Source organism: Anas acuta, chromosome 20, assembly GCF_963932015.1.
Source record: "Anas acuta chromosome 20, bAnaAcu1.1, whole genome shotgun sequence".
NCBI classification, from domain to species: domain Eukaryota; kingdom Metazoa; phylum Chordata; class Aves; order Anseriformes; family Anatidae; genus Anas; species Anas acuta.
Genome location: NC_088998.1, coordinates 8277157 through 8294149, shown reverse-complemented (window position 1 = coordinate 8294149; position 16993 = coordinate 8277157). Strand labels below are relative to the sequence as shown.

Sequence of the window (16993 nt, the reverse complement as noted above, 5' to 3'; positions counted from 1 at the left end):
CACTTTCCCAGCTTCTTGTAAGCTGTTCTGAAAGAGAGCTGGAAAAACTGTGCAGAAGCACCAATTGAACTAGAGCACAGGGAAGAGATTACTGCTCTCCATGAGGAGATGCATAAGGTACAAAGCTGTTCCTCTTCACGTTGCCTTCAAACCCCAGCTCCTTACAGTAATGCTTAGGAGTAAGAGAGGGAGAAGAGCTCTTGTAAGACTCTGTAATAAACTCTCCTATGTTCTGTGATCTGTTTGTTATCTGCATCTTCTGCCTACTCTTCCTGTACCTTTCCAGAAATACTTGCAATACTTGGTGGTAGAAATTTGTTAGTGATCCCATGGATTTTTCTTAACTAAATGGTGCTGTGCAGGAAAAAGATTCCGGCTCTGCCTTACTATCCTATACTTGTACGAAGTCTCCTGCCACTAGTTTCTAAAATACTTCCTCTGGAATACATGGCTTTGCAAGCAGATGCTTTCAAGTTCCTCCCCTGTACTCAAGGGCTGGATGGAGATGTTAAGACAATAAAAGGAAGGTGACAATGTCATGGTCCGCTGTTGTTGCTGTCCCCACACACAAACGTTCTCCCATAAAGGTAGTAATGTAACTTCTGCAGTGTTTAAGATTTAAGCCTTTTTGTAGCACATGTTTATTGTGTTTATTCGAAGAACATTTCAAAACTTTGCACGACATGGATTACACTATCGAAACAGAACTTAATACAGCTAACCAGCAAAGCATGCAAACACTACTAGGCTCTATTAGAAATTGCACTTATACCCCAGGAGTTAGTTGAATGTTCTCAGTCTATGCATTTCTTTATTTGCTCCAACTCAGTAGTTTTTCCAGAAGTTAAGTTTTGTGTACTTAACGCGGCTTTAAGACTATGGACATCTCTCACTAAAGCAATCAGACAATCAAAACCAGGGAGGAGAATAGTATTCAGTAAGCCAACGCTGGAAAAAAATCAAAAGTATGAATCAGAATACTATCACATTTTAGAACTTGCACAATAAAAGACTTTTTTTTAAAAAAAGGAGAAACCTTGTAATGATTTTAGTGTCCTTTCAAGCACTGCAAAGAAGTTGTTCATCTGAATTTCACCTCCATATATCCTTAAGAATGCATAAAATGATTTAAGAATCTTGTCTTTCACTGTGATACTGCTCTTCTTGCAGGCACTCTGCTGAAGCTAGCGGGATTTCCAGATTTAGATCCAAGATGGATCAATCCCATCTTCTGAGATATATTTGCAGCAGAGCGTGCTTCTGCTTAATCTTTAATAGGCACTTTCCTTTGAGACCCTTTGCTTTTCATAAGACAGTAGAAAAGGGCCAGTTACAAATACTTAAGTGGCAATACTGTACTATTGGTGGTTGAAGGCATTGCAGACACAAAAGTACCTCATCCCCTAGCACAGAGGCTGATTCAGTACGGGGGAAGGATTACTTTAGCAAGACAAATGTTTTTCAAATTAAAAGGCTCCATAAAAGTAGATATTGTTATTTCAGCAAGGTGTGGTCTTTTATGTAGTATTTACAATTGCTTGCACTTTGATAATACCAAGTATCCTCTTGCAGTTTTCAGTCTTATTTCACAGCAGAGAAGTAACAGAGCAGGGATGTGTGTTCACAGGTTTGTAGCGCTCCCACTGTGCGTGTTTTTTTTGTTTTGTTTTGTTTTCCCCACTATCTTACTCCATTCAGGATTCTTCTAAAAGATCAACTAAATCCATGTAAATGATGTGAAAGTGGCAGTTCATACAATCACTGGCTGTGCAGGTGAGTTTCAGTTAAATTTTCCTTTTTAAGGTTTATTTAGGTATATGAAGTTTTAAAGTAAAATCCTTTTAGAAAAAAACTCAATACGCACGTGTCTTTCAAGAAGCAGATCAGAATAATAATTTTCTCTAAACTGGCTTAGTGCAAACTTCTTCATATACATTTACCAAGGCACTTTGATCACATCCCTTGCTAGTCTATCGTCATAAAAGTAGCAATTATGATAAAATATTTCCCTCTAATAAAACAGGCCATCAAACTTGCAATGCTTCTTGTTTATGGTGATGTTCCAACAGTCACATCTCGGAGGGTGTGCAGTTCAAATATTAAATTAATTCCTGTTGCAGAAATAGCACTAGAATTCTTCATTACCATACAGTTTTACTAAATAAAAATAAAAGGAGCCTGGATTCTGGCAGATTGATTGGACGTAATGCTTACAAAAGTTCCTATGCTAAAATTGTATGTTAATGTTTTTTTTATATAACTTTTTACTGTCTTAAGGCCATCAGCTGAACATGAGAACACTATTACAAGCTCCATGTCTTTCACAGAATAGAGCTGGCACAAATCCGAGTAACACTGCAGTAAAAAGGAATTCCAGAAAAGGTGCTGTACTGTTACTGCAGGAACAGTGGCTGCTAAAGTGGACAAACATCTAAAGTGCCTGCACATTCTCAGCTTTCTTCCTCTTTTCAGGTGTTTCTGCCTCTTTAAAGCAGAATGATGCGCAGAAGGGATATTCTGCAGCTGATTTTTCTTTGGCTCTAACAGATCTGATTTCTGTGGGCCAAAATCAAAGTGTATTCTCGAGTTGCTGATCAGAAATACTTCTATTTATCCACAACTTAGGCATAACGTTTTATGCATAAATGTGGTTTCTGAAGGCAAGGTATAAAACCACCTTAGATGTAACGTGTGCCCTGAAGGTGAACAGGCATGTGGCTCTCTGACTAGTAAACAGAACGTCAGCATCTCTTTCTTTTCCTCAGCTCCAAAGAAAGGTACAACGAAGCAACTGTTCTGCTAAAATGCATAGGCAACCCCTTTTCCTCTCCACAAATGTTGAAGTACCTAAAGCCAAACTTAGCAAAACCTGTGTAAGAAAGAAGATTTGTATGACTAGGACCATAACAGCAAGCTTAAACAAAAAGCCCAGAACAAAGCAAACAAAAAAACTACCTTAGCTTGTAGTGGGTGATATACTCTTGTTAGCTGGGTCAGTGCAACAGAAAGGAGATCTCAGCATCTTAAAACATGGGGAAGGGAACATTCCCAGGCCTCTAAAGCACGTAATGAGCAAGTGTCTGTGGCTAATAAAGTGCACTCTTAACAAGACTGGGTCTGCTCTGACTTGAGAACTTCTTTCTCCCCTTGCCGAAGTTCAGTGGTGATGTTTTGCTGGAGTATACAAAAACTCTTCAGACAAGTTTCAAAGATGCTGCACTCCCCAGAAGACTAAACCGGAAAAAGGCTTGGTCTTACAGTAGTTCCATCACATAACAAACATTCCCTGCCTTTCCTGGAGAAGAACTCCCTTCCTCACCAAACGGATTTAGATACTGGTAAGGACTGTGCTTTCTATATTCTTTTACAGTACGTTCCATAAAAAGATCCTATTTCAGTCCTCTTTGAGGACAGAAGGTGCACTTTGCATTGATGGGAGAGGACAGGTCAGCTCCACTTTGGTTTAAGACAGTGCTGCCTCTCACTGCACAGTCTAGTATCTGCGGATGGCAATTCTGTAAGGTCTTGCTGAAAACAAATGGTAGATGCCCTCCTGGGTTCCAGTCAGGGCAAGCTGTCCCCTCAATCATTTTCTGAGGAACTGGGAACTTCAGTGCACGAGGGACAGCTCCTTTAGCTGGGGACTTTGCATCGTATTTGCCTCTTACAGTTTGGATTTGGGAGTGGATTGGAGCAAGATCCTCATGTCTAGCAGTGCTTTCTCGAGATAATGTGCCATACGAGCTGCATTTGTTTCAGCACAGCTGTTGAATGCTGAAATTGCAAAGTTGATGTGTTCATCCATCGGGTTGTAACAGACTCCGTAGCCATCTGGAACCACGGGACCAAAACACATCACGCAGTCTGTCTTTGCTGGGACCTGTGGAGACAATGTAATTAAGCTTCTAACTAGCCAGACAGAAACACAGCTATCAAATGCTAACAACGGTGTCAACAGCAGAAGAAACTGCCATCTCCTGAGCATGCTCTACAGAGGGCCTTTTTGGTCAGATGCACCCACCAGCACCCACGTACTGGGTTCTGCCATTTTGCAGTGCTTCTGCAAAGGAAAATTCTCCCCAATAGGAGCTTGTAGTAAGTCTTGAGTAGAACTTCCTCAGTAAAAACCACAGCATGGCAGATAAAGCTATTTTGGCATCTAGCTCTAATTGATACCATTGCATGTAGACACCAAGCACTGCAGGTGATCTTGGTGTTGGTCATGCCGGTGTTTTTACAGGGTTGAGGGAAACAGTGGCAGCAATAAGATCAGAGCTGCAGCTCGATGGGATTGGTAGCAGGTTTAAACTTCTATGCTCAAGTGGAGATTAGTTTCTAATAGAAAGGGATGAGGGAGAAATGTGGAGAAGAAAGACAATGAACAGCGTGCTTCCATCGCTGCTCAAATGAGGCCTACCTGGCTGGTTGAGAGATTGAAGTGCATTGCAACAGCATATGCTGTGTCCATGAACAGCTCAGGCATGCTCACCAGGTCTTCAATAGCTTGAAGCTTCAAACCTAAGAGGTGGCGGTCTATTGCGTTCCCCCGTATTGCCTGTATAGAAGGAAGAGTAGGTGAGAGCTTGTCTAGCATCAAAGTGAGCAACGTTATCAACTTTGGGGGGACGAGGGGGGGAACATTTCTAAATATCTGTCAAGTCTACAGCTGGGTATTGCCTTTAGGAGCAACAGTCAGTCTTGTTTCAAATGCCTGACAATGAAACACCCCAGCGGAACCAACCTTACAGTTCCTGCCCATGTGCTTGTGGTTTAAGGGGGCCTCATGCAGCTGTCACATTAATTAGCTACAATGACAGTGAAGACTGAAGCTATTTTGATATTTGATTTTTCTTCCTGTCACAAGGGGCACTTGCACTGCTAGCTAGAGAGAAGGTGTTCAGGCAGTGCCCTAGAGCACTGTCAGATCAGAATTAGCTCTGTGCAACAGCACTAGTGGCCACGTTGCTGTGCCGTAGAGATAATGCTCTTTAGGTCTCATCTTTAACCAGAACCCTCGTTTACTGGTTAAAACCCCAAACATAGTTGCAGAGGTCACTTACCATGTCCGTATATTCCCTGTGGGCCTGGGTAGCTCTCCTCAGCAAGTCTGCTTTCTCCTGGTCCTGAGGAGAACACACAGAGCTGGCTGTAAGTTTCTGCCCAGAATGGGTAACCTCATTTTGGCTGTTCCTGTTGGATGGAGGCATTTCTGCCTTGTGTATCTAAGTTAAACTAATGTTAACCTTTAAATTATTTTGTTTGGCTGTGTTACATAGCTCTGAATAGAGTTCTCCATCCATCAGCAGTAGAACTTAATGCGAGTGACTAAGCAGACTTCTAGAAGGGAGGGACTTCTTTTTGGTAGGATTAGATAACTTCACATGTATCGAAAGCTAGGGAAACAACACGTGACAGGACAGCCAAATGAAACCTAAGGTGTGCAATTACATACTCCAAGCTGTGTTTCAGCTTAACCTTCCTATCAGGTGCAGTTCTGCTTAGCTGAAACCAATTGACAGAGTTAGCCTAATGAGTGGCTTTCCGTATTTTCTGCAGTGGAGTCCTCTCGCTCCACTTCTTTGAGATCCTCACCGATTTGTCGGGGTCGTCCATGGATTGCACAAACTTAAGAGAGTCGACAGAAGTGGAGCGGATGGTGTCTGTGCGGCCCAGACGGAACATCCTTAGCGATGCACTCTCATATGTGGCACAGGCGTGGCCATACATCCTGGGAGAGGGAGGAGAAAGAGAATTACAGAACAGTTTGGGCTGGAAGGGACCCTAAAGATCATCTTAATTCCAATCCCCCTGCCCTGGGCAGGGACGCCTTCCACTAGAACAGGTCAGCCTGCTAGAGACGTGTTTGTGACACCTTTATCAAGCTCGAATATTTGATTCTGAAGGTGAAGAGGTTGAAAAGCTATCCGTTAGTGGGCTTACCTGTAATATGCTAGCTGCAAGGCCAGCTGGATGAAAGCATCAGGACTTATCTTTTCTGACTTGGGGAAGGTTTTCCCAAACTGATGAAAGACCATGACCTTGACATCCAGGTCTTCAACCATTCTGCAAGGAAAGAAAGAGGAAGTGTTCCTTCACCTGTGGCTTGTTTTTGTAACGTAAAGGTATGACTTGGCTTTCATGAGGCTGAGCGAGAACAGTACTTGGACCTGATTTACACAGGGACCCACAGCTCCATCATACAGAGCGCCATTTAAACAGCATCATGGAGATGAGCTTTTTTTGGCTGCTGCTAAAAATCTGCACTGAGTTGATGGGCTTATGTCTTTGTATATATCTAGTAACCCTAGCTGGATCTGCTAAAGCCTTGCTCTTTCTCAGTAAAGTGGGATGGATAAGCAATTGCCTCTTTTCAGCACCTTTGAGTTTCCTCTTGGCAGGTGGCTTTAGCGTGCTTTTCAGCTAGGTTCGATGCTGCTGACCCAGGAAGTTACTTGGAAACACCCCTGGTTGCAGCAGGGGAAGGCTGACATGTTTCAAATGAGGGTATGAGTTATTCTGAGTCACCGGAGTGCAGACTTCTGAGTGCTTTATACGTACATGTTGAGGTTCTGCTTTGCCTTCTCTATGTCATTCTTGATTTCTGGAGTGATGTTAAACCGCAGCTTCTTGGGCATTGGCAGAGGAATCATCGGTGATCTCACCAGTTCAGGTTTCTTCCTGCTCAGAGAAATGATTACATTTAACCAGTCTTTTGATGCGAAGTTCAGCTAAGCACAGAAGAACCTGTGCAGAAATCCAGAAGAAATCAGCCCTGCCACTTCATGACGCTTGTCACGTGCTGAAATATACTTCACAGTGACATTACAATGTTTTTGAAGGGCAAGAGCGAAGTCTCTTCTGTGTCTCCTGCCCAAAAGGAACACCTCTCTCAGGCAGAATTGCTGCTAACTCTGAACCACAGAGTTCCCTAAGAATGGAAGCAGCGTGAGCTTGGACACTCAATTCTCATCGTAAATGCAAGAACTACTCTAACCACATAGCATAGCATTACCCTTCTTCTAGAACAAATTCTTGGTGAGCTAGGAAGAGGCATGTTCTTGGGGAAGCAGGTGGCTTAAAACCCATTTCCAAAGCGGAGAAAAAGCAGAGAAGGCAGGACTCACGTGTACTCCACGATGTGATCCAGGAGAGCAACGATGGGTGGGCCTTCTGAGGGAGCGTGCTCGTATACGAGACCGCAGGAGCCGTCTTCAGCAATGATGAACTGTGAGAGAGAACAAAGGAGAGTGCTGAGGATGGACATAGAGTACGTGAAGCAGGAGCTACCCGGAGAGAGCTCTGAGTATCTCACTGCTCCATACCAGAATGGACAATTCCCCTTTTCCTGCATGCTTGAAAGGTAACACAAAGGTCTTGTTTAGCATTAGAAGTCTTTGAGCAGGTCTAGAAGGATCTGAGAGCGCTGTTACAGTTTTATGAAGTTAACTGGAGAAAAGAGTGCACCTGATAGCTTTACTGGTGTGCTCAGTGCCCTGGCACTACAGCGTGGTTCAATGGATTTGATTTATTTAGATGCACACGTAATACAGGAATAATATCACCGTGTGCTGACTTAGCCTCACTTTTCAATTAGCTGAAACGTTTCAGCTCTATCCCATCGATGAAGAGTGCCAAATAGGAATAAAATAACTGAAAACACAAAGAGTTCAGCAGAGATGAGAATCTTTTAAAGCACCACTGCAACAATCTGTGAGCCAAGACAGATCAACTAAAAGGAGAAGCTTGAGTAACAGCTGCTCTTGAAGGCTCTCGACAAGACTGAATGGAGAAGAGAACAGAGGGATGCTGTGGGATGGCAGCTGATGCTTGGAAGAAAAAAAAACAACGAAAGAGAACACCACCACAACCAAAAAAAATAAAATAAACTTTGCAACCCTGGGCAGCTTCTGCTGAAACGGGAAAAGTGACATGCCTAGGGAAAATACAAGAAACAGACCTCCCTATGTTTGGGCTGCCTCCAAGCAGATGAGGCATTGTTCACCGCAGGCAGAAAATTGATTTACAAGGAACACAAAGAATAGCTACACTGAGTAAGCGTGGGCAGAGGCAGCGAAAGGAATGAGAAGTCCCTGAAGCAGGAAGGAGTGTTTGTGGTGACAGCAAGGGAAACCAAAGGGTTGCACGCTGCCAGCTTCCCTACCTTGTCTCTCCTATTTTTGCACTCTGGTATTAGAGAAACTTTCCTGCAAAAGTTTCTGGATCTTTTTGGGCCCTTCTAATCTCAGGAAAAATCATCTCTGTCAGACCCATGTCTTCAAAATCTTCAGAGCATCAGCACTTACTTGAAGGGTTTTGTCGAACCATCGGTTCCCGCTGTTCCAGCGGCTGCCTCCCCCGTGCAGCATCTGAGCGGCCACGCGGCTCTTGTAGATGTCCTCGGACACCCGCGGCATTGGGGCGTCAAGGCAGACAGTGCATATGCTCTTCTCAATCGTACGCACGGATTCCTTGTTGGTCTTATCTGGGAGAGAAAAGGAACAGCAAGTAAGAAGGGGGAGCTGAAATATTTGCATTTTAATTGGACAGAGATTGGAATTTGAAAGAGGAAGTTTGAAGGACGCAGCGTTGGATCCCCATTGGGCTGTAATGCAGTATTTGTCATTGTGGGGCTGATCACTTCTTAAAGTTAAAGGCAATCGAGTTGCTACAGGTGCAAGCACGCTGCATTCAGCCTCGTATTTTCATGGTTCTTACATCTCACCCATTTGCAAGGCAACAAACTCGAGGATTTCAGGTTTAACGCACCAAACTTCAGACTTCAGGTGCGTACCTTCTAAAACAGATACAGCAACACTTTGCAATGAAATTACGTTCTTTAGGGGTGGAAAATTCACATATCTGCCCAGACCAAGCTTCAGAAGCTTTCCAAAGGAAAGAACTGAGCAGAGCACAGCGGTGATGCTGGCATTCAAACATCTGTGGTGTGTGTGAGCTCTTGCACACCGGGGGCTGCACAGACCTTTCAGAAGGTTGTTGTAAGCTTTTGCCCAGCTGTTTCGGTGGTTGGTGGTGAGGATCCCGATGGGCTCTTTGTTTGTTTGGAGGGAGGTGTTCCAGATCTTCTCCAGCTGAATAAAGAGCTGGTCGGTGGTAAGGGGACTTCCGTCACTGTTGTAAACGTCCAGCTCGAAGAACTGAAGAAAAGAGCAGACAAAGATATAATAAATGAAAGAAATCTACCTGCAGGAACAGGGAGCAGCTGCGCTAAGGAGGTAAGAGCTGACCTAAGAACGCAGCTTGTAAGCAGACATTTGAAGGATGTTCAGAATTGAGAGACTCGAGTCCAAATTCCCTTGCAGGTCATAAATACAGCCCAGGTTTTCAGAAGCTCAGAAACCACAGTAATGAGGGCCAAAACAGCTGAGGAATTCCCAGTTCCTAGACGGTGGGTGCACCGTGGTAGAATTTGTTACCAATTTCCAATCTGAGACCCAATCTCCTAAGTCTGGACTGAGAGATGGGAATTGCAGGGACAAGAAAAAAAGAAGAGAGCTTTTTTCTGCCTCATCCCTCACTCACACGGGGCAATCCCAGCTGTTGTCCAGCTAAGGCCAAAGAGGATAAAGGAAGTTGGAATGCATCCCTGGTGAGGCAAACCCTGCCGGCAGAGACTTTCTGTTTGCTTTCCTCGAGCAGCACAGCTTGCTGAGAGGGACACGTGCATTCAAACAGACCCTGAAAGCCCAAGAGCTGCCGTACCTGGAAGTTGTGAACCACCGTGATGTGCCTGGACTGCTTCTTGCCTTTGGCGTAGTTGACAATGGAGTCCCGCTTGGGCCCAGGAATGCGGCAGGATGAGAGGATCTGGTAGTACTGGTTCATGCAGAGGGGCTTCCCACCCATGTACTCCACTGGGAGGGTCTCACTGGAGGCACAGCAAGGGAAGGAATGACGGGGAGAGAAAACAGCAGTGAGAAGGCTGCGCTCCCCCACAAACCAGGCACAGGATCAGCCCTGCAGCTGCTATATCCCCCTCCAGTAAGACCTAAATAGGGGTGCTGGTGGCATAAAAGGGCCATCCTTCCCCGTTCCTACTAAATTTTTAACAGAAACCACAGAAAGTGTCTGTTTGCTGGCCTTTTGTGAAGGGGAAAAACACCGTCCCCTCTACAGCACCAAAGAAATAGATCTGTGAGCCTCCCACATGGCTTAGCATATACCATGCTGCCTGCAGAGAAGAATCCAGGGCATGTTTTGCTGGGAGACGTCTGCTTTCCAGTAAAATGGCACAAACAGGTTTTCAGCTATAATCTAGAGTGGTGGGCGCCCGATCTGCTATGACTTGTGAACCCGCCTGGGCCTCAGTCATCCTCCAACTGCCCTGCCCGCGGTTGGCCCCGAGCCCTGTCTGAATTTGGCTGTAAAGGTGTGGTGTTGGCAGCGTGTTAGCAGATGCTATTTCGGGAACATAAATCATGTATGTGCACTGGAGATTTGTTGGTGCTCCGAAGAGAGGGGGCAGGGAGGAACGAGTCTCTCCAAAGCCAGCTGGAAGATGAGGAACACCAGAAACCCAAAAGGAGAGAGAGAAATTCTTGCTGCCTGAGCTATGACTTGTTCTGTGGGCAAACTCAAGTATGCAACTCCACAAGACTGTCAGGCTCGATCCCTCCAAGCGTGCATGCATGCCAGTGAGTGTGTTAAGGTAAACAAATCATGAAGAAAGGAAAGAAAAGTTGCTCTTCTCTAGCAGTGGTGACCTTGGCAGTAAGCAGCAATGTTGATTACAATATCTCTTTTCAAATATGTGCTGTTTTCTTTCAGCTTTCTCTTTAAAAAGGAGATTAACTGACTAGACTCAGCCTCTCTGTGACAGCGAGGAACATGTAAGAAGTCAGGAAGGTTGATAACTCACTTGTCAATCATGGTCTTGAAGTCCAGGATGCCCTCGATCAGCTTGGCAGCAAACCTGGCAAAATAACAAATGCAACAAGTTGAGATTCAAACATGGAGTATCTGGGGCTGGGGGGTTAGCTGATGAGGAGCAGCAGAGCTCCTCTCTGCTCCGTAGGAAATTCAGCTTTTCTGCCAAGCCCTTGTTGTGTCCAGCTCTGCTTCGCTGATGCAGCCACTGTGGGGTTTTAGTTTGAGACTGCTGCATAGTCCAACCATGTGGCACTTTTTTTTTATGTGACTACATTGTCAGGGAATTCTGGACGACTTTAAAGAAAGGGCATAGTCTGGAGGCATAACTGGCCCTCTCACAGACGCATTTTCTACGATGTTTTTTGATTTTTGTCGCTCTGTAGTTCAGAGTCATGGCAGTGCTGAGAAAAGGGGACTTGTGCCTCTCCCTGGCCGGGAGCCAGCTGTGAGTTTCAAGTTCAGCCCCAGCACTATCTCTGGATCCAAGACTCATCGCTGCCGATTTAGTTCCTGCCCGCTGCGCGTTTCTGCTGCTGATGCAACCCTAAGAGCATTCCTCTGGCACCCAAGGGTCTGTACCAAATGCAGGTATGCTGCACGCCGACACTTTGGCGCTGTGTTTACTAGGATCAACATAAACACTGCAAATGTCAGCTCCCAGCAGGGAGGGAGGCTGTGACGAGCCACATCAAACTGCTTAGCCTGGGAGCGACAGATGGGCCCGCTCCAGCCTGGGAGCTGCCACCCAAGCACGGGAGGAAGGAGGCCAGAGGTCACTGTGACAAGAGGTTGCACTCAGCTGAGCTTCAAAGGCTTCCACGTGGTAGGAGCATTTGGCATTTGCAGGCAGTGTCACCTAGGTTTGCTCAGCCTCTCCATCCCTCGTAAAGATGAAAGGCAGGCAGGCTGAGAAGCTCGGGGCCGTTAAACAAATAAAGCACATCTCCGCAAAAGCAGTCTTCAATGAAAAATTACTTGGAGTTACTTCAGGAAGATACTGAGAAGAAAATGAAGAAGTAAAACCGCTTGGAAACAGAAGTGGGACAGCCTCTGTTCTGTTCCAGAGAGCAAAGAGCCCGGGAGCAGAGTTAGGGCTTCAGTGGGAGACGGGGGAAAGGTTTGTTAGGTGACTTACTGTCAGCCAGCAGCGTTGCCTGACTGAGGATTGAAAAATACTTTCTAACCTTGCCTTCTGATACCTGAAGCTTTAGCCTCAAGCCATGCTGTCGAGCTTCTTTACGCACTCACAAACCGTGCAAACACTTTTAAACTGTGTTTGACGTGGGAGCCCATCTTATCACACAGCTGCTCCATTCTGCTGCTTGGAGCACCTGTAGAACTCCAAATCCTACCTCCTATGTAGATAACGTGAGTGAATATGAGCAAGAGTTTTCAAAGACGTTTGTGTAATCTTGCACTGAGCTTGCAAGGCTCCCCCTCTGTGCGCCCGGTGAGGTGTGTGGAAGGGAGGGGAGGGTTTGTTCTCAGCCTCGCTGCTCCCCTGGCTGCTGCTTCTGGTGTGCGGAGAGCCGTGGGGATGTGTAACGGTGGGAAAGGTATTGCTGTGTAAAGGTCAGTGCAGAGGGCAATCACAGATGGAGTTTGAAACACACACGTGGAGGTGGTTAAAAATTAAAGGGATCCCACAAGAGAGAGAGGAGAGGACTCAGAGGCTGGTGCAGGAATGAGTGAGGGAATTGGCTGCGTGTGTGGGCAGCAGCGGGCTGGGGCTGGCTGCGGGATGCTGCTCGCTGGCAGAAAGGAGCCAGACAAAAAGCAGGGTTTGATTGTAAGGGAGCTGGGAACGGAGAGAGGCTGGAGACTGTTAGTTTTCCAAACCGTAAATCCACAGGTGAAATGACAAAACAGGGGACAGTGCCCTGCAGGAACAGTCTGAATGACAGCAGCCTCCCCTATCCCTAAGAACTAGCACATTCCAGAGATGTTTGTTTGGTCTCCCTCACACACCTGGGCAGGTTTTTGTGCCTCCTTCAGCTGCACACACAACCTGAGTGCCTTCTTGGCTTTAGTGTGTCACGCTATCAAATTAGGTGATCGTGTGCTCATTACTCCCTTTCCCAGTCAGCCCAAACACCCTCCTCCCTGCCCGGTGGAGGTAGCTCATCCCATCTGAAGCCCAGGGGGAGGCAGAAAAGGACTCTACCTGAGCTGCCCTTGTCGATCCAGGAAATCCTGCTTAGGTAAGACCACGCCAGGGCTGGAATGCACCACGACTGGCAGGCGGTACTCCAGGTAAGCCGTCTTCAGCCACCAGTCAGAGAGCTGGGATGGAGAAAGGCAAACATGCAGGTGCAGCGTCTGGTTGTCCCAAGCCCAGGTAAATGCTCTCAGCACGCTGCCCCCAGCTCTGCCCCACACTTGGCAGGCAGTGTTTGGGGTTTGTGCTTTGCTTATGGTATGGTTGATAGGGATTGAGCAGAGAATTTCCTTCAACTTCTTAGGGCAGCTGCGTGATGCTAACAGGTGCAGGGATTTAGTGACCACAAACGAGGTCAGGGACTCCCTGTTTTGTAATCTCTGCTCACCCAGATCCTGGTGAACTTACACAGCTCAGGGAGGCCAGCAGCAGGCTGCTGCTGCTGAAAATGATGCAATAAAAACACAGATCCCAGGGGCTGCAGCCAGCACGTGGGAGAGTTGTGCAGCACACCACCTCCCTCCCTAATCAGCGCTTGGGGCCAAAGTCCCGACCTACCCAGTTCTCTGTTTTCTTGGCTCTCCTCTCCAGGCCTTTCTGCAGCCTCTCCCCGACGCCTCCCGGCTTGCGGAACTCGGCCACCAGCTCCTGCGTGTGGTTCAGCTCCTCCTCGCTGATGATGGGCTGCAGCATCTGCAGGTAGCGGTCCAGCGTCTGCTGCAGCGGCGGCACGGGGAGGTGGGGCAGCGCTTCTTGATGAAGCAGGAACCTGCCCGGGATCTTGCCTAAAGCCGTCGGCTTCAGCAGGCCGTAAGGCCTGGCCTGTAAAGCACAGAGCAAACGTCGAGACAAAAGCTCCCCCCTGATGTCCGTGAGGTAGCAAAAAACCTGGATCTGGGACTCTCCATCCCTAATTGAAGGTCTCAGCGTGGGAGCAGAGTGCACCAAGCGCCACTGCAGGGTTCAGGGCTGCTGGCTGCATGCTCTAGATGGTTGTAGGATCTCCCAAGGATCTCTGCTTGAACTCCCGAGATCCCGATTCTCATCTAATTAGAGGAAACACTGCCGGGATAATGAAACGTCTCCCGCTGTCTCAGCTGCGTTTGACAACGTCAAACCCTTCCATCCCATGCTAAGCAGGAACAAGGTAGATCGTGAAAGAAATTTCCTCTTAGCCAGAAACTGTTTCATTGCTTCTTACGATGCACAACAGCATGGTAAGATGCCCTCGTGCCAAATCAAACAGCCCTTTACGCTTTGAGGAGGCAGAATGTAGTCAAGGCGAGTCAAAGCTGAGGCACGATCAGCTCCCCCCGCCCCAGCTTTGGCCAGGGATGGTTTTATCCCCAGTGATGGTTGGGGAGGACTGGCTGGGATGTGCTGGTGAACCTCCCAGTTCGTGGAGGACGCTGCTTGTTAGAACCTCTATCCGGTGGTGCCGTTATGGAACTGGCCAAATTATAGGAGTATTTGGAGAGGGCTCAGAGCGAGCTGTTTGGGAAATCGTGGCTGATGGCAACAGGCTGCACAGATCGCACAGGGAGCGAAAGCCCCGCACCAGATGCTCTTCTCCAGGGCTGTGCCTTGGCCTGAGGATGCACAGCCAGGGAGAACGCGCCCTTTGCTTTCCCAAGCAGTAAGAAAAGAGGTGGCCGCCAGCCCCCACCTCCCAGGAGGTAAGCACAGAGAAGAAGAAAGCTGAATCTGCGAGGTGCCAGAGCCTGCTGGGCAGGGCTGAGCCCGCAGAGGAAACGCTCCATGCTCCTCGTAGGGCCTGCTAAGAACTATGGGGTCAAGATTTGGGGAAGGAATGTTAAGAACCAGAGAAGGGGGAATTACTGAAGCGTGAAAAGAGAGGGGCTGGGAAGAAATGAAGGGGGTTAATCACGGCAGCGTGGGCAGACCGTACCTTCTCTGCTTGCTTCTGCTTCCTATCCATGGCTGGGAGGACAGAAATGATCGTAAAGCTCTCCCTCGGCCTGTCTTGGTTTCCTCTTCCCCCTGACAATGTGCTGCCCGGGCAGGGCGTCACCTCGTTAGCAACTTGCCACATGACTGCTCTGATCAGAGGGCTAAAGGCCAGAGGCAGGCCCGGGAGAGCCGGGGCTAATCCGGGGGTAATCAGACCGTCCGATTGCATCCAGCACCGTGAAGGCAGCTCTCCGGGAAGCCCTCCCTCTGCTCCTGACCGTCAGCCCCACGCTCCCTGTTGGGTGCTGCTGATTTCTCTTCGATCGATAGTTCTGGGCCCCCAGCCATGGCAGAAGGGACGGTGCTGGGCACGCTTTGCCCTCAGCACGCAGCAGGGGTGAAGGGCTTCTCGCTTAGAGGCTGCCTGCAGTCAAACGGCAGCGGCCAGGGGGAGGGAAAGCAGAAGATTTCTGTCCAGGAGGGATCCCAAATTCTGTCCTGGAAGCAGGTGGCACCAGGGGGTGTCACTGCATGGGAAGTACTTCTGTGGGGGACGGGGGATTTGGTGTTTTGCTCAGGTAAAGGTGGCTGAGGGTGTTGGATGGGAACGGGTCTGCGACTGCCTCAGTAGGGGAATTGGTGGGAGACAGGAGCAGGTTCCCTGGGGGCTAAAGGTGGTGTCCTACTGCCCTCGCCCCCACGCACATCTGATCGTTATTGCAAGGCTGTGGGGAGCTCTTGGGCCATCAACCCTTAAAAAAACAAAAGCGAAAAGCTGTCTCCAAAGCAGGGCACCAACAGAACCGAGCTGTGGCCAGGACTGTTACCCCAGCTCTGTGTCTGAGCAGCTGGGGGGCAGACGAGCAGCCTTTAACGTAGCGAAGATCAAGGTGGATGATCCCAAGCACAGAGCTTCAGCTTTCCCCCAGGGGTAACCAGCAGAATCCCAAACCAAGCCGAGAACACGAGCTAAAAGCCATGGGGAGGGGGATTTGCATCTTTCCTCTTTCACGCCCTTTGCTTCGAGGTCAAACCACTCGGCGGGAGGAGCAGAGCAGAGGAGGCAGGAGGCGGCAGGAACAGCGCTGAGCCCCGATTTTACCTCACGAGTGCCAAGGAAAGCGGACACCAGCGGGGTGCGGGGTGTATGGCCGTGCCCAGCCCCGTTCCTTGGGCTGCTGCCCTGTCCCACAGCCTGCCAAGGGGCCGGGGAACCCACCTGGGGCTGTGTCGGGTTGCAGCAGGGTTGGTGGTGGCAGGGGGTTCGTCTTTTCCTTGGAAGGAGCCAGCGGAGCCCTCTCGCACCCCGCATGAGGTGGTTTGGGGCGCGAAGCCGTCCCGTAGCGGTCCCCACCGCCTCCCTGTGGGGTCTGGGGGGGTCGTGGCCAGCTCTGCCCTATTGGGGGGCTGCCTCCCCCTCAGCAGGGACATGGGGACGGGGGGGTGTTGGTGTCCCTGGGGGGCTCCCAGTGCTGGTGCACACATCTCCCACCCCCCTCCCCCAAAATTACGTCCCCTCACGGTTTTAGGGTTCCCTCAACGCCAACCCCACAGGGCTGAGCCCCCCCCCGACCCCTTCCCTGAGCGCCCCCTGCCCAGCCCCGCTCCACCGCCCCCTCCCCGTCCCCTCCCGGCCTCGCTGCCTCCCTCTCAGCCCCCACTCACCGCCGCCCTGGCCACGAAGGCCAGCATGGCTCCGCCGTCCCCCCGCCCGCCACAAGGACACCTGCGACACCGGGCGCCGCCACCGCCGCCGCCACCACCACAGCCCCGCTCGGCCGCCAAGGGGCGGGGCCGCCCCGCCGCCATCTTGGAGCGGGGCGAAGCCGCCGCGGCCATCTTGCTTAAGGGCGTAGCCCCGCCGCTGAGGGAAGGAGGGGGGTTTCTGAAGGGCGAAGTGGCTTCACCGCGGGAGGAGCCGCACAGGGCTGAGCGAGGAGGCTCGCTGCCCGCTGAGGAGCGCCTCTCCTGCTTCCCAACCCCGCTCGCCCGCTCCCCGCGGCGCCCTTCACAAGCATGGCCCTGCGGGCAAAAGCC

General features: G+C 49.2%; 1 protein-coding gene across 1 annotated transcript; it reads right to left on the bottom strand.

Moving 5' to 3' along the window:
• Nucleotides 1-610: 610 nt before the first annotated feature.
• CRAT (carnitine O-acetyltransferase) lies at nucleotides 611-16810 on the bottom strand. The gene is made up of 14 exons (XM_068657345.1): nucleotides 16622-16810; nucleotides 13604-13867; nucleotides 13052-13170; nucleotides 10877-10930; nucleotides 9721-9886; nucleotides 8981-9155; nucleotides 8304-8482; nucleotides 7125-7225; nucleotides 6559-6678; nucleotides 5941-6063; nucleotides 5593-5728; nucleotides 5061-5123; nucleotides 4418-4555; nucleotides 611-3880 (listed from the first exon to the last, which is right to left on the bottom strand). Exons 1-14 carry the CDS (start codon nucleotides 16793-16795, stop codon nucleotides 3665-3667), a joined length of 2028 nt encoding a protein of 675 aa, XP_068513446.1. The 5' UTR covers nucleotides 16796-16810; the 3' UTR covers nucleotides 611-3664.
• Nucleotides 16811-16993: the final 183 nt, after the last annotated feature.

Excerpts from the sequence above, each read along its gene's own strand:
- CRAT (XM_068657345.1), bottom strand. The coding sequence starts at position 16,795 with ATGGCCGCGGCGGCTTCGCCCCGCTCCAAGATGGCGGCGGGGCGGCCC. Across the intron at positions 8,483-8,980 it reads TTACAACAACCTTCTGAAAG|ATAAGACCAACAAGGAATCC; the intron begins GTCTGTGCAGCC and ends TTTCTCTCCCAG. Across the intron at positions 6,679-7,124 it reads GATCACATCGTGGAGTACAC|GAAGAAACCTGAACTGGTGA; the intron begins GTGAGTCCTGCC and ends TTCTCTGAGCAG.